Below are 22820 nucleotides of genomic sequence, written 5' to 3'. Positions count from 1 at the left end.
GCCCCCACCAGCTCCTCAGGAAGCCTCCAAGTCAAGGGTGCCCAGCTGGCACTTGTCAGCCCTGGTCTGGAACCCACAGCACCTCTGGCTTGACCAGCCAGCACTTCAACCCCAACACCACCCATAACGCTGCACAGTGGGGTGGCTGCCTGATGCTATCACCATGCTGGCAGTTAATGAAGCAGCTTAAGGTCCTGTTCAGACTGGCCCCAGCCTGGCCAGCCCAGCCCCAGCAGGAATAGTGCCTCCTCTGAGGGTAGCTTGCACTTCAGGGTATTCCTGGGTGGGCATGAAGGGTATGGCCCAGCTCCCTAGGGAGAAAAATGATTAGCTATGGCTGGGGGGCCCTAGTGGCCCTCCTTGGCTGTTCCCCACCCCTGCCTGTGGAAGGCCAAGCTGGGCTATCCTGGGAGGGAAGCAGTGAGCTGTGAAGGCTACTGATGCCTATCGTGGCTGCGGCTGCAGGGACTGGCGGGGGGCCCAGGAAGGCTACGCGGGGTGAGCAGCCCTAAGCCACAGAAGGCAGGAGGCTTTGGCCACTTCAGGCAAAGCTAGCATTAGGACTGCCTGGGTGGATTCAGACCTAAGGATGTGCAGGGTCCTTTGTGCATCCCCAGTGCACTAAAACACAGGCCAGGTCATCCTGACATGTCAGCCCCTCTGTTACTCCTCCCTGGGTCCCTTGATGGAGTGTCCTCAGGCCACCCCTAGTCCCAGACTCTTTGGAATCCACAATAAGGGCTTTGAAGTTAAAATTAAACCTTAGCATGGAGTCTAGAACACTCACTGGGCTGTTTAGGCTAGGGACATTTCCTTAAGAGTGCCTGGGTTCGTATGCTGGGGACAGAAACAGGAGATCCAAGCATGACATTTGAAGATGGAGTATATTTTAATGTCCACAACTGTGTTCAATAAATAATCAAGACCTTGCTATTTCCATGTGACCCCAGAGACAAGCCTCTATCACAGGCTGGGGGAAGGGCTCTGTCCAGCACACATGCACACTGACATTGGACAGGCCTAGGGAGTGGGGCCTGGTTCAGGGAGTGGGGCTCACACATTAAGATGGCTGTGGACAGACCTCAGTACCTGGAGGGATCTGCAAGCTAGGTGTATCTTTAAGGGTCTGAGAATTCCCAGCCCCAAGATGGGTACCCCAACCACTACCAGGAATGACAGGATCCTCAGGAGCCTGGAGTGGGAGGACAGGAAGTGGGACACTGGAGTCAGCCTCACACTTGGTGGTACGGCTAGAAAAGGGCTCAAGTGCCACAGGACCCAGCATGCTGGAGGGCTCAGAGGTCCCCTTTGCCAGCATGGGGCCTGGCTTAGGCAGTCTCCAGGACTCTTCAGGGGCCTTGGTTCCCTTGGTGGGCACCCGCTTCACAGAGAGGTCCAGGGGTGTATCTGGTGGCCTTGCTGCTTGGGCCAGTGCCTGATGGATGGTAAATAGCTCACGGCGTATCTTGCCCAGCTGTTCCCGTAGAGGTCGGGGGGCTAGACCCCCAGCTGGTGTCAGCTGCCCCAAGCACTGTTCCACCCTCGCATAGTCACCAAGGGCCTGGGTCAGGTCCTCTCCCATTGGACCTGGACTTCCCAGCACTGGGCCTCGTGACTGCTGTAGAAAGAGGATTTCAGGGCCTGTGGCTTCAGGGTCATCTAGCTCCTTGTCTTCAGGCCAGAGCACCAGGGAGGAGCCTGTTGACAGGCTGAGGGATAGGAGCCAGTCAGAAGGCTGTTCTGTTCCCTACAGTACCCCCAGCCCTAGCCTGTGTCCTCTGCCTAGTGTCACCTATGTCCTAGAGAAAGGAAGAGACCCCAGTCTAGAGATGAGCATTCCCACGAACTCTATGGTGTCAAGTCCCTCTGTGGCCTAGAGTCTATATTCCTAATGAGTAAGCTCAAGATGGCCCAGCCTCCCACCCAGCCCTCCCTGACCCCTCCACCCCAGGACCCACACAGCCCATGACACCCACCTGCTCTGACATCCAAATTTTTCCAGGTTCAAGGGGGTCTTTGGGAGCTCAATCCTGTTCCCTAGGGGGAGCCTCTTCTCAGGGTCACTCTGAGCAGTTCCTTCCAACTCTCCCTCATGCCTTAGATCCCTGGAAATGCCATGGGACCAGGGCCCTCCTAGCCCTGGAACAGGCACTTTGAGCAGCCCAGAAGCAGGCAGAGCCCCAGGAGGCCCTTTGGGGAGCACAGAGGGTTTGGCAGGGGTGGCTCTGCCTGCTGGCAACCCCAGGCTGTGCTCTAGGAGCAGTGGGTAGTACAGGCGGGGGGCCAGGGCTGGGCGCTCTGGTGTCTGAGGGGCTGGGAAGGCTGCTGGGGGCAACAAAGGGCTAGCTGAAGCCAAGAAGGGCATGTGGGCCGCAGCAGCCGCCAGTGAGGGCCCCAGATAGGAGAAGAGGCCAGGGCCAATAGGGTAGTTGACACCCAGCAGTGATAGGTGGAGGCTCTGAGCCTCAGGGAATTCACCATGGGCAGGTGGCGGATAGCAGGGGACACTCTCAGAGCCTGCTGAAGCTACAGTTCCCAGACCTCCACTTATCAGACCACTACCCAGACCTGGCTTCCATGACTCTGCCAGGAGGCCACTGGGGCCTGGACCCTTCTGGATGGTCCTAGTCAGAGGGGGCAGTGACCCTGGGGATCTCTCAGGCCCAGATTTGGAGTCCCTGCCACAACGACGCTGGGAGAAGCTTTCAGTGACAAGGAGGTCTGACACAGTGGGCTGGCTACCAGGGTCTGAGAGACCTGTGGGGTGGTTGGGAGTGGGGGCCTGGGGCCTGGGTGAGGAGGACATGCGGCGGCATGCCCAGTCAGGGGAGTCCAGCAGCAGAGAGAGGGAGTCTTTGCAGAGGCTATACTTCATGTGGTTGTAAAGGTGTGACTTCTCCAGGCAGGTGAAGGGACACTGGAAGCACTTATAGTTGTAGGGTTTGCCCCAGGGCCGTGGGATGTAATGTGGCTTCTTGGGCTTCCGTGACCGTGCCCTCGCCCCAGTGCCCACACGGCATGAGCCTGCTTCCCAAGACATGGCAGGCTGCTAGTGGGCAGGCCCAGGCACCATGGCCACCTGCAGACAGGGGAGAAGGGGGACTCAGTTAACACTAGGCCCTGTGACTCTCTGCTCTTCTTCACTGGGACTCCCTACATCAGAACCCAAGAAGCCCCTATTTGCCTTGCCTTGAGCCCCTTGACTTTTGCACTGCAAGACCCCTCTTTCATTTTTTTTTTTTTTTTTTTGGTCTTTTTGAGACAGGGTCTCCCTGTAGCCCCAGCTGTCCTGGAACTTGCTATGTAGACCAGACTGGCCTTGAACTCACAGAGATCCGCCTGCCTCTTCCTCCCGAGTGCTGGGATTAAAGGCGTGTGCCACCATGCCCGGCTATCCTTCCTTTTTTGAGACAGGGTTTCCCTGTAGCCCCAGCTGGCCTGGAACTCACTGTGGAGATCAGGTTGATCTTGATTTCAGAGATCCTCCTGCACTGCCTCCCAAGTGCTGAAATTAAAGGCATGCATTACCACAGCCAGCGACCCCTCATTCTCTTGGGAGGGGACATGGTGGTGCATGCCTGTAATCCCAGAATTTGGGAAGCTGAGACATGGGGATTGCTGTGAGTTCCAGGTCATTCTGTGTTATAGAGTGAGATCCTGTCTCAAAAATGAAAAGAAAAAAGAAAATGGAGGGCACTTAGACAATTCTGATCCAGGAGGATATCAGTAAGTTTGTAACATAAGGGTGGTCTAGGGAGTACTTAGAAATTGTGCTAGGAAAATATTCACTAGTCATCTGAAATTAAGTTTAACTGGGTAGTCTGTATTTTATTTAGCAGGCGATTCTGTACAAATCCCCACTGCAGAGGCCAAGCTGACCCTGAAGGCCAATTTCTGGGATAACCAGTCTCCATCTAGTCTCTATTCCTTGTACCAGGCAGGTACCCACTGAGCATTTGGTAAGAGACTGAAGCAGCCGGTGTGAATAAAGCCACCAATCTGATGCCCTCCAGAGATCCTTTCTTGGTTGAGCCACCTGCCCCTGTAAGAAGCTGAAGCAAAGCACTGAGATGAGAAACCAACAGAGGCTTTAAGGTCTGCTAACACTGTGTATGTGTGTGTGTGTGCACGCATGCATGTGTGCATGCATGTGCACATGTGAATGCGTGTGTGCATGCCTGAGTCATCAGTGGGATGTAAAGTGGGCACGGGGGGGTGTCTCTTGAGGGGTCAGCTGCACAGGAGGCCAAGCCAGGCTGAGGGGAGTGGATGTCACAGTATGGCCCCATGGCAGAGCCACCTGCTCAACCCAGCTCCATCTGGGTGGCTTCAGGCAGGTCAGCGACCAATCCTGCAGTGGCCATGCTCAGCCAAGACCCTTTCTCCCTATGCCCCGCACGCTGGCTCAGAAGCTTCTCTTCACTCCATCTGGGCCACCACCTGGGCTGTCCACTACCCCAGAACTCTTGCCTGTATGTGGTGCATGGTATGTGTGCACACAAGCTTCAGGTAGGTGCATGCAAGCATGCAAGACTCCCAAAGAGTCCTAGCTCTGTGCCTGGAGGAACAACCTGTGCATGGCTGTGCTAACCAGGGACAGGGTGTGTCACCAAGGGCACACACATCCATTCCATTTTCCCCCAAAATGGACATGGCTGTTTATCCACAAGACTATACCCACAGCACACACCATGCCTGGGGACACATACAGACACTTGATCATAGACTCATTGTAGATACAGACACATATGTGCCTCATGATTCGAACAAGACAGGGATGGGGGTGGAAGGCAGTTGCTGAACTCGGCTTTCTTCTGTGCTGCACATTACATTCTTCCACAAAAGACCAGGTTAGCACCTGTTAGGTAAGTGGCTAGAAGGGTGAAAAGCACTGCATGCCAGAAGGCTTGGGACCATATAGGGGGTTCACATGACCAGGCTGGGCTGTGGAGGTGAGCAAGTAGAAGCTGAAAGAGACTCCAAGGTTGGGTGGAGGGTGCTGGCTCAGGAAAGGATCTGGGGCTTCCTAAGGGGCTGCAGACCCAGCTTGGACTTGGCATCTAAGCCCCTTCTCCCTACCCACACTCCCCCGACAAGATGTTATGACAGATAGGCATGTGTGCTCAAACGGCAGAGGCGTCTGTGCCAGGGCCATCGATCACGGAGCCCTGGGAGCCACACAGCTGTGCCGATTGGTGCTGCCGCCCAACCCACCTCTTAGCTGGGACTGGGGGCTCCTCGTGGGTCCCTGGACTTCGAGGTTAGGGCTCCTCCTATGCTTCCCCTCTAGACCGGGCACCAGAGGTGCTGACCCCTCCAAGACCCACCGCAGTGCACCCCCCCCACATTAGCCACATGCATACACAAAGACAGTCATGCCCCCCCAGCACCTCAACCTAAGACTAAGCATTTTGTACCCTGGCTGCTGGAGAAGAACGAATGGCTGGAGGGACAACTTGGGGCCTGAATCACTGAGCAGCCCGCAGAAGATCACAGCCCACCCATTCGTTCGCCCTCTTGGAACTCAGTGCCCTACCTGGCTGGGTGCAGGAGCTAGGGCCAGGGACCCTGGGCTGAGGTGGGCCAGCTGGGAACACTAACACGGTCCTCCTGTCCTCCCCGCTGTAGGCGCCGCCCTGATGATTAGCGCCTGCCCTTGATGATCCCTCAGGGTGCTGGGATCATCCGCAGCCCTTTTCAAGCAGTTCGTCCAGAGCCCCAACTTGCGGGGAGCGCCGCCCGCCCGCCTTACCGCGTCCGCAGAGCCGAGCCTGCAGCATCCACCAAGTGTGCGCCAGGTCGCACGAAGGGGCAAACTTCCCACTTGCGGACCCTGAGGGAAACTACGGCCCGGAGCTAGAAGCAGTTAGTGACTCCCGGATGTAGCCGCAGCCGCTGCTTGCCGCGTCCCCCCGACGCCGACTCGCCGGCGCCCACAGAAGTTGGCGGCGAAGCGCGTGCGCCACAGCGCTGGCTCAGGAGCTCAGCGACCTCCGACCGGGCTGGGCGCGGGAGGCGGGACAGCCTCAGCCACAGCCAGCTCCCACTTCCTCGCACGCCGCCCAGCACACTCACCCGACGCACTGGGACCGCTCCTGGAGGGAACGAGGCCGGAGCCGCGGCAGTGCGGCCAGAGCCTGGAGTGGCGCTCAGGTGCCGGGCGAGTGAGGGGCGCCTGACACCGTCCCCGCCCCCGACGCCTGCAGGCTGCCGCGGGGGTGCGCAGAGGCAGCCAGGTCTCCCGGGTCCCTGCAGCAGCAAGAAGGGGCGTCAGCATGCATCCATCAGAGGGCTCTGGCCCCTGACAGCCGCCTGTCCTCCCAAGCCAGGGCCCCGGGGCTGAGCCCTAGGAGAGGGGGCTTCCAGAACCATGAGGGGCCAAGCCCAGAGCTCAGGTGGTGGAACCTATGCCTGCGTCCTTGCCAGCTCTCCCTGGGCAAGCAGGCACTTCTGTGTAGTTCCTGTACTCCAAACTGGACGCTAAATGGCTCTATGTCTCCCATGCCTGGCCTTCGATGGCCACTGCCTCAGACTGGTCACTATGCATTGACACCCACTCCCAGAAGCATCATACCATCCTCAGCTCTCACTCCCCACTTCCTGGGAGAGTCCTCCGTGTTTCAGGACAGGTCTACTGTCCGCGCCTGCTGTCTCAGGGGGCCTCTTTCCCGCTGGTGGTTCCTCTTGGGAGGACTGTGGGATGAAGAGCAGCCCAGGAGGATTTAGAATCCTCAGCACACCATGAGCACCAGAAATTCCCTCTCCATAATGTCCTCGTGGCCAGAGCTGCTACTGGGATGTCATTACTCTGAGATACTGATCCCACTTCTAACCAGGTCTCAGGGAAATTTGCCTAACTGGTCAGTTCTAGAGGGGTATATGGGCATGACATGGACAGACTCAGATAACATCGTTCTCTGGAGTCTGCCTGTGACTTGAGGAGGACACTTTAACCCTGAGATATGCTATGTGGCATTTCAGGCATGGAGACAGCAGACCCAAGGATGATTGCTGCCCCAGGCCTGCCCTGTAGAGACATAGAGGACAGTTGACTCCTGGGGATCTAGGGCTCCCTCAGGTCACCTGCTCTTGAGAACTGTCCAGCTCAGAGCTTGTCACCCCCTGGATGGAGTAGCTGTAGGGTACAGGGCACCCAGAGTCCAGCACCTCTGGCCGTGTCTGTGTGGCACTGGTGATATCCAGGGCCCTGTTACTGACCAGGGCCCACAGGATAGTGATCAAGGAGCAGGGCCCCTCCATTCTAGTTTCCTCCCTTTTTTGAAAAGCAGCCCACCCCCTTTTGAGAGACATTCAGGGCTGGGAATGGTGCTATGGACAACACAGCATGGCAACCTTCTCTCTGCTTGCCTGCCTGGCCCAGCTGACCAGCTGACTGTGCAGGTGGCCTGGGGCCAGGGAGACAGCTTGGGTGGCCACTATGCCAACAGCTCTGGGCCCAAGAGACAAACCCATCAAGGGCACTGACCAGAGAGGCCGGCAGGCTCAGGTTACTCTGGGACAAGGAGAGTGGGGACCCTAGGTCTTGACCCCTGAATCTCAAGGACATCTCTGTACTCCCTAGTCCCTTTCTGGGAGTGGAAAGACAGTCCCTATCTGACAACACCAGGGATGGGCAGGCTGTGGCCACTGTCCAGGTAAATTCTGGCATCACCATACAGGAGTAAAGCCCAGAACAGCTCAGGCAACTGAGCCTGTGGTCTCCAGGAGAAATTCAGAGATGTACCATGTGGCATTTCAGGTGTGGGGTCTATAGGCTTAGGGGTGATCACTGCTTAGACCAACTCTATGAAGGTACAGAGAGGGGAGGTGGCCAGGACATGTTGGTGTCAAAAATGAGAAAAGCAGCTGGGTGTGGTGGCACATGCCTTTAATCCCAGCCCTTGGGAGGCAGAGGCAGGCAAATCTCTGTGAGTTTAAGGTCAGCCTAGTCTACAAAATGAGTTCAGGCCAGCTGGGAGACCTTTTCTCAAAAAGACAAAAAAAAAAAAAAAAAAAGAAGCAGGAGCTAGAGGGGACCATGTATCATACAGTGTCCCCCTTTCATGGGCTTTTGTAGAAGTTTGGGTGAGTGAAAAAGGGGGCGGAAACACCCAACCTAAGGATATCACCTGGACATTTTTCTGGCTTCTTAGGAGAATGCGTGAGCTCTGGAATTGTTCGTGGGGGGTCTGGAAAGCTTGGTATGGATGACCAGCCCCTGCCTTCTGTCCAAGGGGCTCCCAGGCAGAGCTAACCCCTCATGGTGGTCTCTTCCTTTCTTTCCTCAGGTCATAACTCCTCAAGGGCCTTCCCTCATACCATAGGGCAACCTTGGGCTATAAAGAGGTGGCTCTACCTCCTGACCAGTGACTGAGACCCTCAAGATTTTGCTTTCAAGCTTGTCACCAGGAGCCTGAAAATTTGCCTGTACTCCGTAGGCAGCAGCTCTCTCAAGAGCAGAGACAGCCCCAGTCTAAGGTTGTTCCTGGCTCTGATAAGGTCCTCTACTAGGACAGGACCTGGTGTTCTTTCCTGGTGTAGGCCCTGCCTCTATCCCAAGCTGGAGGCTTATTTCAACCATTAACCTTCTTTGCTTGATCTGCCCATGGCTGCCCACCTGTCACCTCCATTAGTGTTGGCCCTGCCTATGCTGAGGGCTTGTAGGCTGGATGAAGAGCCTGGGCTCTGCACTGTCTCATTCCCTCAGTGTTTCATCCCTCACTAGGACAGGTATGGGCTAAGCCAGCTTGCACCCACCAGTGGGCAGAGGGACAGAGGCTGGAGCCAGACAGGGTCTAAAGTCCATGCACAGAGGGGTTCCATGGAGTGGTAGCAACTTTGAGGCCCCAGAGGTAGTCAGCAACACACAGAACATCTGGCCGTGGTTTATTTTGTACTTTACTGATGAGCACAGGACACAACAGCATCTAGAGTTCATGTGAGACCACTGGATGCAAGGAGCATCCTTGGGGTTTCACTTCTTTTGCACATTCCAAGTGGCCTCAGAGACTATGTAGGCTAGGAGAGACCAGCCAGGTCTTGACTATAGGGATAGGATCATGCTTGAAGTTCTGTACCAGTTGGAGGCTGCAATCTTTATGGTCTCAGGGAACCACAGCAGGTACATGGCACAGGAGGTGACAGGGCCTGGTGGCTAAGAAGGCAGGGAGAGCCTAGGTTTAGGAGGGTGGAGCAGAGGCCTGGCCCATACTGGGGGCACACAGAGGCCTGGGGAATCTTCTTCCTGGGGTCTGAGTGGTCCATTCCTGGATATGCTGGCTTATTCACCAACCTAAGGTAGGAAAGATCTATGCTGGGGAACTGGATGGATAGAGACTCCAGTGTTCCCTGAAGGATCCAAGGCAGTTGTGTGTGTGTGTGTGTGTGTGTGTGTGTGTGTGTGTGTGTGTAGGGATGGGGGGGATGTTGTGAGCTCTGTCATGGAGGTATTCCAGCTAAACAGGAATCTCTTCAGATGGAGCAGCCAGGCAGGTGGGACAAGAGGCTCAGGCCTCCCAAGCCCCCATTTAGTCTCTGAGCCTGGAACTGGTTGAGCAGCTCCTGGGGCCAACAGCAGCCATATGTTGGGAAGAAGAGCTGTGTGTGTTGCTCTGCGGCCCCCAGGGCCAGCCTTCCCAGGCCTGTCACAGATGATTTTTCCTGCTTCAATGGCAGGCTGGCTGGCGGGGCAGCAGGGGTCTATGAGCTGGCCCTATGTCTAGGCCCCTCCACCATTCTCAACACCAGTGTTTGCCACTTTTGGGGTAATCCAAGAGCTGGGCTTCAGCTTTGAATCCCTGAGACTCTCACTGAATGCCCCCTATTGTGGGCACCTTTTTTGGCTCAAAGTTGGGGGTTCTTTAGAAGATTCCTGGCTGGTCAGTGAGGATGAGCCTCCTTGGATGTGGGTGGTGGTCAGGGGTCCACATCAGGCTGCTGTGCGCCCCAGGCAGGTGGAAGAAGGCCGGGAGCTGCTGCCCTGTCAGCCCAGCGCCCAGAGCTGTGTTCGGGGAGGCAGGGAGACCATGGCTAATTTGTACACTAAGTGCTTCTGACAGGGATGCCTCACAAGTGAGAACATGCCACCGCCCGCCCTGGGAAGGCTGCAGCGGCTAGCAGTGACAACAGTGGGGCCAAGAGAAAGGGCCACGGGGGCACAGGGCCAATGAGCACCAGGGATTTGGGGAGATGCAGGCCAACAGGTTGATGGCATTGGCAGGGCGAGTGAGAGGAAAAATGTGATGTGAGAGGTGGATATCTAGGAAGCTGGAAGGAACCCTGTGAAATGGTCAGACAAGGGGGCAGGGCCTCTTACAGCCCTGGTACCCACTCCTTGCTTCAGTGACTAGTCCTGTTACTCTCTTGGACTTTGGGACCACCCTGCTCAGGACAGTCTATTCCAGTCTAGTCTAGCCTGCTGATGCCATGGTGTGTGAAGTCTATTGCCCAGAACAGCCTGGCCATCTTCTTCCTCCTGGCCCCTCACCCTGAACTGAATCAAAACCTCAGCAGTTTTTTTGAAGAGCCCTGGCCTGCCCAATACAAGCCAGAGTCTTGTTTATGTGTCCCCCAACGCCTCTCTGGATGACCCTTTACCCCTCCTCCCCCATGTGCTAGGGTCCTAGGGGAGGGGAAAGTGTTTGCTAGGAACACACAGTAGGTAGGCATGCAGCTGCTGGCTTGCTGTGGACCTTATTTGGCCATGATACCAGAGTCATGAACTGCCTCTTGAGCTGTCCTGATCTTAAGCTGCAGAGGCCAGAGTGGTGGGCATCAGTTAGATTGGCCAGAGAAAAGGGGATTTCCAGAGGACCTGGGGTCCTCAGCTGCCAAAGATGTCCAGGGGTGGACAGAACTGGTTCCTGCTACATGTATGGGTGGGTGCCGGTCTGGCCCCTACCCTGCAAGAGAAGGTCCAGCTTGGCACACAAGCTGCATGGGGCAAGGAAGGCGATGTGGGTGGTGAGGTGAGATGTATTGTGGCAGCTGCCCCGCTGCCTGAGGCCTGCCTGGAGCGAACACTGCTGGTGGCTTTAATTGCTTTCACATTCGATGGGCTGGCCTGTGACAGGCCTCTTACACAGTGCACTCTAGCCGTGAACCCCCAGCCCCCGCTCGCCCAGGGGCATCCTCCAGCCCCTGAAGGGGCCTGGGCTGCTGGACAGAGATGGGCTGAGCAGCTTAGTGTCACCTGTGATATGAGCCGAGCCCAGTTTACACCAGGCTGGGAGGGGACACAGCACACCAGCCAGGGAGAAGCATCAGCCAGTCACTCACCCTCTGGCTCCATCTGCTTCCTCTTGGTGACTGATGGGTCCAGACAGCCCTTATGCCCCCCACCCCCCAATGCAGGCGGGAAAAAGCCTTGCACACAGTCCTGCTCATACCATGTTGGTCTTACCTGGTTGTGGGGCTAAGATCCCAGGGTCTACCTCCAGCCTGTCTCTGGGGTGACCTCAAGCAGAAAAGCAAGGGCAGTCACCTCACAAACCCTAGTGCCCTTCAGCATAGCTTTACTCAAGAGACCCCCCCCCCCCCCTGGCCTTTGGAATAGCAGACAGGAGGCTCCCTTACAAAACAAAATGCTTTTATTTGGTCCTTGGAGCCTGAGTGGAAACCACCTGTGGAGTCATCGAACAAGGAAGGGACTGACAGCTGATAAAATAGTCTCTGTGTTCGAAGAGCTGGTCCTATTTACAGGGTTAAAAATATTCACAGCTCAGAGTAAAAGGAGGCCCAGAGGGGAGGGGAATGTTTTTCTAGGTATAAAAACCCTTGCAAGCCCCATGGAGATGAGGACAGTGGGTATGCAAGTTGCCCACTACCTAGGGACTGCAGGACAGTGGCAGCCAGGTGGGGGACCCAAGAAATGTCTCAGGTGTCTCAGGGTTCTGGTCTTGACAAGCAGCTGGGGGACACTTAGACAGGTGGGCAGCTCTCAGATTCCTGGTTCCGGGGAGGAAGGAGCCACACCTTACATGTGCCTGTGATGGGGCTGTTGGTCCCTCTCTGTGGACAGACTGAGGCCACAGGTCAGGGATGATGGTGGTGAGGGGTACTGAGGACAAAGCGCTTTTCCAGACAGCAGGGCTGGGCCTGGTTCCTGACCTGCCGCCCCATCATGGCTTCGATCCTGGCAGGTACGCCAGGAATTGCATAGTGTTTGCAGGAGGGGCTGCTGTCCCCAAGCCCTGGCTAGTGGCCACCAGGCATCTGCTTCCTGCAATCTGCTGCTCATGTGCCAGGGCTATCAGGACCCTGCTCACTGGGGCAGGAAGCTGGGCTTGAGGACACACCAAGGGGAGAAATAGCAGATCTGAGTCCCATAAGGGGTTGCTCAGGCTCTCAAGGCAGGATCATGGTCTCTGACTCCCAGATTTGGTTCTGTGAATAGATATCTGGGCTGCATCTCCATGGCAGGGGATCTCACATTCACAGAGAATGGCAGACCCAGCTGGGCCCTGGCCACCTGAAGCTGTCCCCAGGCTCAGGATAGAAGGACTGGAATTCAGCCCACCTGGCTCGAGGTATTCTGCATGGTGGCTGGGAGGCCTGGTGGGGGACTGAGGGTGGTTGGGGTAGGGGAGGGAGGCCCAGGGGAGGCTGCACCCTGTGGCTGGTGGCTCCCTGGGCAGGGTCCTGAGATTCTGGTTCAAGCATCCTCCATTGGGGTCTCCCTCTTAAAGTGCATGTGGTAGGGCAGTTGGGTGGATCTGCACACAGCCCCTGCCAAGGGAACTGCAGTCACAGTGGCCGGGGTCCATGCAGGCCAGCCACCTCAGGTGTGAGTGGGGGGCTGTGAGTGCCCCTAGAGGCTGTCCAGTCGCTGAGGAAGGCCTGGGCTGCCTTGCGGTGTGCCAGGCGGTGGGTGATAGAGAATCCAGCATTGCCCTCCAGCTGGGACAGGATCACCAGGACCTGCCTGGGGGAGATGACTGATGAGGACCAGTGGGAGACCAGGGCCTATAGTGGGGTAGGGCAGGTACCCACCTGTGTAGGGGTGGCACACTGTCTTGAGTGCGCAGGCTGCCACGTGTGGACACCACATTGAAGCTGTCAGTGCAATCACATTGCACATGCAGGTAGGACTTTGGGTGCCGGTTTTCTACCACCACGATGAGCCCCGCCCAGCCATGGGTCAGGTAGTAGCAGGTCATGCCCTCACGGCCCTGGGCACAGGCACAGGATGGGTGGGCTAGGGCTGGTAGATGCCCACCCACTGCCCACCCCCACAAGGACCCCACCCACCTCATGCCGCTCGCCCCGGCTCTCAGTGAGCAGGATGATGGCGTCGGCCAGCGTGGTTGACTGTGCCTCCACTGGTTCCACCATGACCAGCCTGGAGCTGTACACTGCGAGTACGTGGCCGGGTGGCTCGAGGGTACCTCGGGGGACCCCTGCCAAGGGGATGGAGGCTGTGGGGTGTGTGGATGAGGGAGCCAGCAGCCTTCCTGTGGATGGGCTTTGGGGCTCAGAGAGTGGGGAGATGGGTGTGGGCCTCATCTGGCTGGGGCCCTTACCCTGGGTGGGGGGCCCTGGTGGGGCAGGGCTCCAGTGGTTGAAGGCACAGCACACCACAGCATACTCGCCAGGCTCCAGCATGACATCACAGTTCACGAACTTCTTGACAGCACGTTTACTGTGGGCCAAGAGGCGACCTAGGCTCAGGCGGCCACCACTGCCAAAGGTGGCCCGGAACACAAGGATGCACAGATCTAGCAGGTGGCTGTCTACTGTATCTGAGCGCCTGTGGGACAGAAATAAGAGGCTGGGGGCTGGTGTGGCTATAGCCATCAGCTCCTAGCTTGGTGTGCCCCACCTGTTGCCCACCTGCTGCCTTCTTGGAAGAGAGCAAACTCCAGTGAGGCACGCTCCAGCACTGTGAGTGCTGTTACACCCACTGGCCCACTGGCTGTGCTTGGGAAGCAGCCCTGAACCCGTGCTTCCTGCCAGTCTGAATGCACCTTGCAGATGTCCACAGAGTCGAAGTACCTAGGCAGTGAGGAAAAGGGCCACTGAGAAGAGTGCAGCTCTATGTCCCAGATCTGGGATGCAGTACTCATCCTATGGTCCTTTGCTGCTCAACTAGTACTCACACTGTATGCCTTACTGTTCTCTTGAAGCCCTGCCCACCCACCTGTTCTGAGTCCTTGGTATGTCTCTGGGACAGGTTCTCTCAGCAGGAAATACTGGTCCTGGCTGTTGTCCTATTGTGGTGCCCAAGTGTTGGGATTACAGATATGTGCCACTATGCCTGCTAATTTCTACTTTTATTATTATTTTTGTCTTTTTTGAGACAGGGTCTCCCTGTAGCCCCAGCTGTCCTGGAACTCACTATGTAGACCAGGCTGGCCTTGAACTCACAAAGATCCACCTGCCTCTGCTTCCCAAGTGCTGGGATTAAAGGTATGCACCACCATGCCCGGCCTACTTTTATTATTTTAAAAAATATTTATAGGCCGGGCGTGGTGGCACACACCTTTAGTCCTAGTACTTGGGAGGCAGAGGCAGGTGGATCTTTGTGAGTTCAAGGCCAGCCTGGTCTACATAGTGAGTTCCAGGCCAGGTGGGACTACAGGGAGACCCTGTCTCAAAAAGATCAAAAGAAAAATTATGTATTTTTATTTTATGTGTATGAATATATTGCCTGCATGTAAGTGCACCTGTGTCATGCAATGTTAGCAGAGGTCAGTAGAGAGTGTTGGAGTCCCCTGGAACTGGAGTTATGGACTGCTGCTTGTTATGTGTTGTGTGGGTGCTGGGAATTGAACCTGGGTCCTCTGCAAGAACAGCCTGTGCTCTTAACCACTAAGCCATCTCTCCAGTCCCCCATTTCTGCATTTACGTATGTATGTATGTATGTATGTATGTATGTATGTCTGTTTTGAGACAGGGTCTCCTTGTAGCCCCAACTGGTCTGGAACTCACTATGTAGACAAGGCTGGCCTCAAACTCACAAAGATCCGCCTGCCTCTGCCTCCCCAATGCTGGGATTAAAGGCATGTGCTATCACACCTGGCCATTTCTGCTTTTAAGTTGTTCTTCTCAAGTGTTTGTTAAGGTGTAAGCCGACTGATATATGTTTCCTGAACATCACAGGAGTAAGAATGACACACGTAAACCCTGCTGCCTGTAGACCTAATCTCCTCGGTCAGTTCAAGAGCTGCCATTCAGAGCCCCACAGACCTGGGACACAGACAAGCAGCTTGCCCAGACCAGTTCCCAGAGACAGGTACCTGATAAAGTCACTATATTCCATCCAGAAAACACCCTCGCTGCTACCATGTGGCATGAGCTCTGCTCGCAGGTGTCCTGGCCAGTGAGGCCACTCATCCGACCAGCTGCCATTCCAGGAGAACCGGCCCCATGGGTTCCGAAGTCTCAGGAGCCTGTGGACCATAAGACTGAGGACCAAGATTGTGCCCTGTGTCCAGATACTTGTCGACACTCAGCCAGTTAGGTCCCTACCTGGAGCCCTGTACATCACGAACATCCAAGATGGAGTAAGCATGGCGGGGGCGCAAGCCCAAGTTCTCGTAGGCAGCATCGTCCACCTTCATGTTGCCTCCTCCACAGGAAGCACCCATGAGGAATCTGTGTGAACAGAGTGGCCCTAGCTGATGGAGTGGATGGGTGGGGGGTGGGGGTGGGACAGAGGGGAGGAGATACAGACTCCCTGAACTTGGGAGTCACAGTCTGGGATTCACATGACATATTTTCAGGAAGTGCAGCGCACTCTGCCTAAGCTCAAAGGACCTGGCTGGGATAAAAGTTGGATTCTGGAGGCTCAGATCCCAGTGGTGGGTGGGGTGCTGCCCAGGTTTAGCTGTAGATAAGGATCTTAGCATCTTCTCCCAGACCTACAGCTTTTGTAGGTCTTTAGGTCTAGATTCTATACTAGGCCTCGGAAGGGGGGGTGGTCAAGACTCACAAAACTAACTACTAGGATGTGGCACCTCTCAGAACACCTCCCTCCACTCCTCAGGACCCCTCCATGGATTCTGGCCTGCCTTTTCCTAAGTGGGAGGTTACAGGGTCTTGGCTCTTCCCAGGGTGGCCACTTGGAGCAGGATGTGGCTCTTCCCAGGGTGGACACCTGGGGCAGTCTAGCTAGGCATCTTGGCTATGGCCAGCTTGCACCAGAGCACCTTGTGAGATGCAAAAGCAGTCAGACGGCACTGCCTCCTGTTTTTCCCACCTCTCCGCCTCTCCTCTCCTCCCAATGCGGCAGACCATGGCAGCGCCCGCCCCTCTTACCCAGCCTCCTTAGAACTCAGCATTTTGGCCCAGATGAGGTCAGTGTCAACAGGTTCCTCTCGGGGGTTAGTGGAGCTGACCTGCAGCGCCAGGCTCTCGCAGGGGGCACCAGTGAGCGTGGCCAGGCCTTCGATGGCACGCCCTGCTTGGAGGGCAAAGTAGGAGCCGTGCAGCTTGGCCAACGCCTTCTCGATGAGGGCCACCCATAACTGCTTCCGCTGTGCCTGGGGGAGGGATCAGAGTTACAGGTTGCCCTGGCCGCCACCCCAACTACTATCCAGTTGACCCACCTGTGAGAAGAGTAGAAAGCCAGCCTCATCACAGGGCAGCATGTCGTCCACCAACACTGTTGTCCATGTGCCATCCTTGCACAGTCGCACCTGGTAGGCGCCCTCTGCACATAGGCTACGTGTGATCATCACCCGCTCCACCAGGTCAGGTCGTTCAGCCAGTACTGCCAATGCGCTCAGGAACCTATATGGAGCAGACAACCTCATCAGATGCCCACGGCTGAACCAGAAAGCTTCCCATTCTCCTCTGAGCCTGTCTGACCCTGACAGAAACCTGGAGCCTCACCAGCAGTTCCCCAGCAGCCCCTGCAGGATGTCGGAGGGCCGCAAGGTGTGGAAGACTGACCACGGAGTGCCGTGGTCCCTGAAGACAGAGCAGTTGATTTCATGGGGCCGCAGCCACTGTTTCACTCGTTGCTGGACGCTGTCACCCGCTGGGAAGCCAACAGATGCAGGGCCGGGGGGGAAGCTGTCATCCACAAAGTTCACACTATTCTGCAGGGACCATGGTCAGACACTCAGGCTGGGTAGAGCAGCCTCAGGCCCGGAATGATCCCACTCTGCCTTTTGGGACAAGACCCACCCTCCGAAAGGAGCTTCAGAAGGTTGGTGTGGGGCCCTTGTGCAGCATACTAACCTTGGTGCTAGGCCACTCTGACCTGTGTGAAGGGCTCACCATTAGGATGATCCTGAGTGGGCATGGGGACACATGGCCATCAGACCATGGCACTGCAGGCCAGTGACAAGCAGCTGCAGTAAGCATGTGAGCCTGCGAGATGGCATAGTTCCAGCTGCTCCTCCAGCTGACCCAAGGATAAGGTCACCCAGGGCTTAGGCTCCGCAATTCAAAGGGACAGAACACAAAGTGTCTTGGCCTCCATGCTACCCTGAGCAGGGCAACCTCACTGTATCCTCACCTCTCTGTGGGCTTACATATAGGGGATCAGGGATCTTCCTAAGCATGTGGGCAGAGGGGGTGTGACATGAATGGTGGAGGTGAATTTCCAAGGTAGCTCTCAGCCTCGGAAGAGGTTACTCACCTCCTGGCAGAAGGCCACGATGTTCTCCCAAAGTGCCTTGGCTTCACCCTCATCTGTCTGTCTCCGCTTCTCCACATGCATGCTCTCCCGGCGCCTCAGGGGTGTGGCCCCCCGACGCTGGGCCACCAGAAGCTGTGGTGTATGGCAGGCCGCACAGTGCTTGGCCCGAGGTGTGTTGATCAGGGTGCAGGCAGGGCAGGCCCACTGGCCCAAGCGATCAGGCAAAAGGCGGGCAGCCTTGTGGGAAGAGGGAGCTCGTTCACAGCATCCAACACAGGGGCCAGGCTTGTTGGTGCCACAGTCGGGGCAGTGAGCAGGGGGCTCACTGTGCTCCTGGAAGCCATGTAGCTTGGAGCAACCGCATGCTGAACACCTGGGGGCTGTTGTGGGGTTCCTGAGTGTGCACTTGGCACACGACCAGGTGGTGAAGTCGGGGCTGGAGGGGCTGGCAGGTGTGTAGCGCACAGTGTCTCCAGCTAGGTCAATGACATCACTGCACGCCTCACAGCGGGCCGGGCTGCTTTCTGGGCCCTCCTCCTCCAGTATACTCAGTCGCTTGCCTGAGAGCAACTCCTTGCCTGTGAGCAGCTCTGCTAGGCGGGAGGGCCCAGGGGCAGACCTGCCTGGACCTTGGAGGTACCCTTTGGAGCTTGTAGTAGGCGAGGACTGAGCAGCTTCAGGACCAGGTGGCTGAAGCTGGGGGGGGACCTCCCTGCGGCTTCGGGGCACAGGGTTATTCTGCAGGGTGGGTGAGAAGGGGCTAAAGGGTGGTACCCTGGGGGGCTCCTGTTCAGTGGAGGGACCCTGGCTGGTAGAAGACTCAGCCTCAGTACCTCCCCCAGGGAGGACAGGCTGGGATGGAGCAGGAACAACATGGAAGCCAGTAGGGGCAACAACCTCAGGAACCACCAGGGCCTCTGGGGGGATGCGGGGTAATGACAGTTTCCGGGGTCCCCCACAGGCAGAGCAAGAGCTGGCAACTGGCGTGTTATGTAATGTGCAGCGCTGGCAGGCCCAGCCACTGCCAGGCTCTGTCCCTTCCCCTTCGTCTTCCTGTTCCTTCTTTTCCTCCTGTTCCAGGTGCCCCCTGGCTGGCTCCATGGCTACAAGCCCTGCTGTCCGCACTGGGCCTGCCTCCTCCTTGCAGCTGCCCTTTGGTTCCACCAATATGGTGGGTGGCTTGGGCAGGACCCCATTGATAATGGGAAGCAGAGGGGCTCCAGGAACAGGCTCTGGGGTGAAGCCGCACACTTCACAAGCCTCTTTGCCCAAGAAGTTCCGGAATGTGCAACGTGCGCAGGGCCATTTCTGCTCCTCTACGCTGAGCCGCAGAATCTGGTCCAGGTCTGGCTTGTGCCGGGGGGCCTCACAGATGGAGCACTGGCGCTGGCCGGCTGGGTTCAGGAAGGTGCAGCGCGCACAGGACCACTCCCCGACTGTGGCCATAGACCCAGGAGAGTGTGTGTGGCTGCAAGGGAAGGATCTGATCAGTGTGGCATCTGTGAGGCCTGTGATTACAGTGTCCCAAGGCCAATGGGACACCACCTTCCCATGGAGGGTACCTAGGCCTGTTGTAGGTGGATGGCTACAGATGTAGGAAGTGTGGCCAACTTGAGGTCAGCCATGTTCTGTTTGGAGTTCAGGAGGTCCAGGGGGTAAGGTGTTAGGGTAGCCATCAGACAGAGCAATCCAAGCCTCTGCCGGGTGTACATTTTCGGTTTTTATAGCCCCCTCACCAATAAGGGGCATAGCAGACCCCTTGAGCCTTAATTCTGGGGCAACACCAGAGGTTGAACCTATATGGGCCTATATGTTCCCTGTGGGCTTGGCATACCACTAAGTTTGTAGCAGTGTGGAAGTGAGTACTGGAAAGCTGTGTAGATCTTTCCTGGAAGGGTCACCTGAGCATAGTGAGGCTACATGATAGACATAGGGTAGACATGCCTGGAGGCTGAAGCTATGAGGTCTACACCTTGCACCATCCTAAGGGCCTGACACATCCTTCTCAGACTTTGGGACAGGATGCATAGTGCACTGCAAGGAGTGCAGCCTCTGTGCTTAAAGGGAGGTTTTTGGGCTCCTGCTCTGACTGCCTGCCCCCAGATTGTGCCCCTGTTCCTCTAAGGTAGATGGAAAGGGTATTGGGCCTCATGGCAGGGCTGAGCCACAAAGGCATCTCTACAATCCCTATCTCTTAAACTGACTGTAGCTGCTCTGCCTCCAGGAAAATCAATTGTTCTTTACAACGAAGCACGAAACTCATGCTCCTAACTCTTTTGAATCAGGAAGAAAGAAAAATCCTCCTCCAGAAAAAACACTCTCCCCAGAAAAAAATGACTGTTGCCTAAGGTCCAGAGTCAACTCTAATTCCACCTGCCTGTGTAGGCTGGGTACCCTAGGAAGGGCAGATGGAGAGGCACTTGATCCCATGTGGAGAAGCTGCTGAGTTGGCCATGGCTTTGTCCACAGTTGACAAAGCCCAAGTGGACAGAAGGGGCTCTGAGAGCCCTGGAGCAGGGACAGAGGGGCTCTGAGGGTCCTAAGGCAGCAGATAGGCAGGTGCACCTACGCTGCCTGGACCAGAGACAGCACTGACTTGGGGCTTCTGCTCAGAAAGGCCCAAACCTTACTGGAGATCACCAGACCTTTCTTTTCATCTTCCCTACTTAGAGAGGGCTTGTGGGTTAAAGCTAGAACACAGTGCATGCCAGCACAGATGAAAAAAGGCCACTACACAAGAGGACTACTCTCTCTACCTGCACATTCACTTCAGAATATAGCCAAGGGTGGGCATCCCAGAGGGCCCTGATGGGCAGCAGAGCAAGTTTAACCCTTTACAGTACACTTCCTAGTAGTCGCCTGAGGAAAGATAAGACCATGCCATGCAGGGCTACCAGGGGCTTCTCTTGGCACATTCCCTGATTCAGCTCTAGGCTCTGACTGTACAGACTGAGGAAACCTTGTAATGGTTTATCTTCACTATTAACTGGATATGGAATCACATAGGTGACCCATCTCTGGGAGTTGTCTTCAAGGGTGTTTCAGAGAGGTTTAACTCAAGAAGCAAGACCTACTCTGAACGTGGGTAGTACTATCCCATGGATTGGGGTGCCAGATCGACTAAAAAGGGGGAAAAGGAGGGCTGGTGAGATGGCTCAGTGGGTAAAGGCACTTGCTGTTAATCCTGATGACCTGAGTTTGATCCCTAGGACCCACAAGGTAGAAGAGAACTAACTTCCACAAGCTCTCCTTTGACCTCCACATGTGAGCCGTTGAGTGGCATGTGTGTAAATGTGTATATAAAATAAATAATATTTTAAAAAGGAAAAAACATGAGTACTAGCTAGCATTTATCTCTCTTTGCTTCTTGACTGAGGACACAAAGTGACCAGCTGCCTCATGCTCCCACAGCCCATGCCTTCCTGACATGGACTGCATGCCTTCTTAAACTATGACCCAAAATAAATCCTCCTTCTCTTAAGCTGTTTCTGTCACAACAATGAGAAAAGCAGTAATAGAGAAAGAAAATTGGTACCAAGAAGCCTCTGTTGCTGTGATAAACTTGACCATGTAGGCCTTTGGAACTGACTTTAAGGAGGAATGTAGAAGAATTTGAAGCCATAGAATGCTTTAAGTAGAGTTTAATGGGTTCAGAAGATTAGAATGCCAAAAGAAATGAGTGGAAGCCAGTTTCTGAGATTTCAGAGAACCAGGACTCTATCTGAGACTATGCTACAGGACATTCCTGTTATAATATTCTGACAAAGAATCTGGATGTATTCTGTCCATGTCCTAAAACTTGAGCAAGGCTGAATTTGAAAGTAATGAACTAAGTTGTTTGGTAGAAGAAATCTCAAGACAGCATAGCATTCAGGCTGTGGCAGTTATTGCTTACTACAGTTATTGAGGTTATTTTTACTTAAATTATTTATTTATTTATTTACTTATTTATTTATTTAGTCTTTTTGAGCTGTAGCCCCAGCTGTCCTGGAACTCACTATGTAGACCAGCCTGACCTTGAACTCACAGAGATCCGCCTGCCTCTGCCTCCCGAGTGCTGGGATTAAAGGAGTGCACCACCATGCCAAGCTATTTTTTTATTTTATGTGTATGCCTGTATTGCCTGCACGTAGGCAAGTGCACCCGTGTCGCGCAATGACCACGGAGGTCAGAAGAGGCTGTCGGATCCTCTGGGACTGGAGTTACAGACAGTTGTTAGCTGCCATGTAGGTGCTGGGACTGGAACCCGAGCCTTCTGCAAGAACAACCAGTGTTCTTAACCACTGAGCCATCTCTCCAGCCCCTGAGGTTTATTTTTATTTTTAAAAACCAGTATTTAGGGCTGGAGAGATGGCTCAGAGGTTAAGAACACTGGTTGTTCTTGCAGAAGGCTCAGGTTCCAATCCCAGCACCCACATGGCAGCTAACAACTATCCGTTAACTCCAGTCCCAGGGGATCCGACAGCCTCTTCTGACCCCGTGGGCATTGCACCACACGGGTGCACTTGCCTATGTGGAGGCAATACACGCATACACATAAAATAAAAACACCCCCCAAAAAACCCAAAACAAAATGAGGCTGGAGAGATGGCTCAGTGGTTAAGAGCACTGACTACTCTTGCTGAGAACCCGGGTTCAATTCCCAGCACCCACATGGCAGCTACAAACCATCCTTAACTCCAGTTCCAGGGGAATCGGAAGCCCTCTTCTGACCTCCGTGGCATTGCACGACACAGGTGTACTCACATACATGCAGGCAATACATTCATACACATTAAAAAAAAAAAAACGAAAAAAACCAACTGATATTTAAAGAATTACTTATTTTTATGTGTATGAATATTTTTGCCTGCATGTATGTAAGTGTACCATGTGTGCAATTCCTGCAGAAGCCAGAAGTGGGCAACGGATTCCCTGGAACTGGAGCTATAATGGTTGCTAGCTGCCATGTGGGTGCTGTGAACTGAACCTGGGTCCTCTGTAAGAGCAGCTAGTGCTCTTAACTGCTGAGCCATCTCTCCAGTCTCTTATTGAGGTCTATAATGAGAATTCAAAGCAGAAAGATATGAAAAAAAATGTGCAATCTGGGGGCTGGAGAGATGGCTCAGTGCTTAAGAGCACTGACTGCTCTTGCAGAGGACCTGGGTTCAATTCCCAGCACACACATGGCAGCTACAAACCGTCCTTAACTCCAGTTCCAGGGGAATCCGAAGCCCTCTTCTGACGTCTGTGG

General features: G+C 55.2%; 2 protein-coding genes across 8 annotated transcripts in view; both read right to left on the bottom strand.

The window, feature by feature from the left end:
• Positions 1 to 870: 870 nt before the first annotated feature.
• Prr35 (proline rich 35) lies at positions 871 to 6014 on the bottom strand. 2 transcript variants are annotated; one of them, XM_008856109.3, is made up of 3 exons: positions 5753 to 6014; positions 1977 to 3079; positions 871 to 1709 (listed from the first exon to the last, which is right to left on the bottom strand). In XM_008856109.3, exons 2-3 carry the CDS (start codon positions 3038 to 3040, stop codon positions 1061 to 1063), a joined length of 1713 nt encoding a protein of 570 aa, XP_008854331.1. In that variant the 5' UTR covers positions 3041 to 3079; positions 5753 to 6014; the 3' UTR covers positions 871 to 1060. The 2 variants fall into 2 exon arrangements, with proteins under 2 accessions (XP_008854331.1, XP_008854332.1); XM_008856110.2 differs by lacking the exon at positions 5753 to 6014 and adding an exon at positions 5537 to 5722.
• Positions 6015 to 11569: 5555 nt separating this feature from the next.
• Positions 11570 to 22820, bottom strand: part of Capn15 (calpain 15) — a 28764-nt gene continuing 17513 nt past the window's right edge. For 2 of the 6 annotated variants that reach the window (XM_017795137.2, XM_029557710.1), the window contains 10 exons: positions 17588 to 19055; positions 16834 to 17042; positions 16548 to 16731; positions 16258 to 16481; positions 15469 to 15594; positions 15237 to 15389; positions 13831 to 13992; positions 13249 to 13747; positions 12991 to 13169; positions 11571 to 12922 (listed from right to left, as the gene is read on the bottom strand). In XM_017795137.2, the coding sequence (XP_017650626.1) occupies positions 12745 to 12922; positions 12991 to 13169; positions 13249 to 13747; positions 13831 to 13992; positions 15237 to 15389; positions 15469 to 15594; positions 16258 to 16481; positions 16548 to 16731; positions 16834 to 17042; positions 17588 to 19033 (3360 nt within the window). In that variant the 5' untranslated portion in view covers positions 19034 to 19055 and the 3' untranslated portion in view covers positions 11571 to 12744. Of the gene's footprint in view, positions 12923 to 12990; positions 13170 to 13248; positions 13748 to 13830; positions 13993 to 15236; positions 15390 to 15468; positions 15595 to 16257; positions 16482 to 16547; positions 16732 to 16833; positions 17043 to 17587; positions 19056 to 22820 lie in introns of all 6 variants that reach the window. The other 4 variants (XM_017795134.2, XM_017795133.2, XM_017795135.2 and 1 more) reach the window with 4 other exon arrangements.

The sequence above is a fragment of the Nannospalax galili genome, unplaced genomic scaffold (genome assembly GCF_000622305.1).
Source record: "Nannospalax galili isolate Female #2095 unplaced genomic scaffold, S.galili_v1.0 scaffold668, whole genome shotgun sequence".
Classification (NCBI taxonomy): Eukaryota; Metazoa; Chordata; class Mammalia; order Rodentia; family Spalacidae; genus Nannospalax; species Nannospalax galili.
This window is presented reverse-complemented; position numbering and strand designations above follow the sequence as displayed.

Coding starts and splice junctions, on each gene's coding strand:
- Prr35 (XM_008856109.3), bottom strand. CDS start 3,040: ATGTCTTGGGAAGCAGGCTCATGCCGTGTGGGCACTGGGGCGAGGGCA. Junction 1,710..1,976: donor AAATTTGGATGTCAGAGCAG/GTGGGTGTCATG, acceptor CCTATCCCTCAG/CCTGTCAACAGGCTCCTCCC.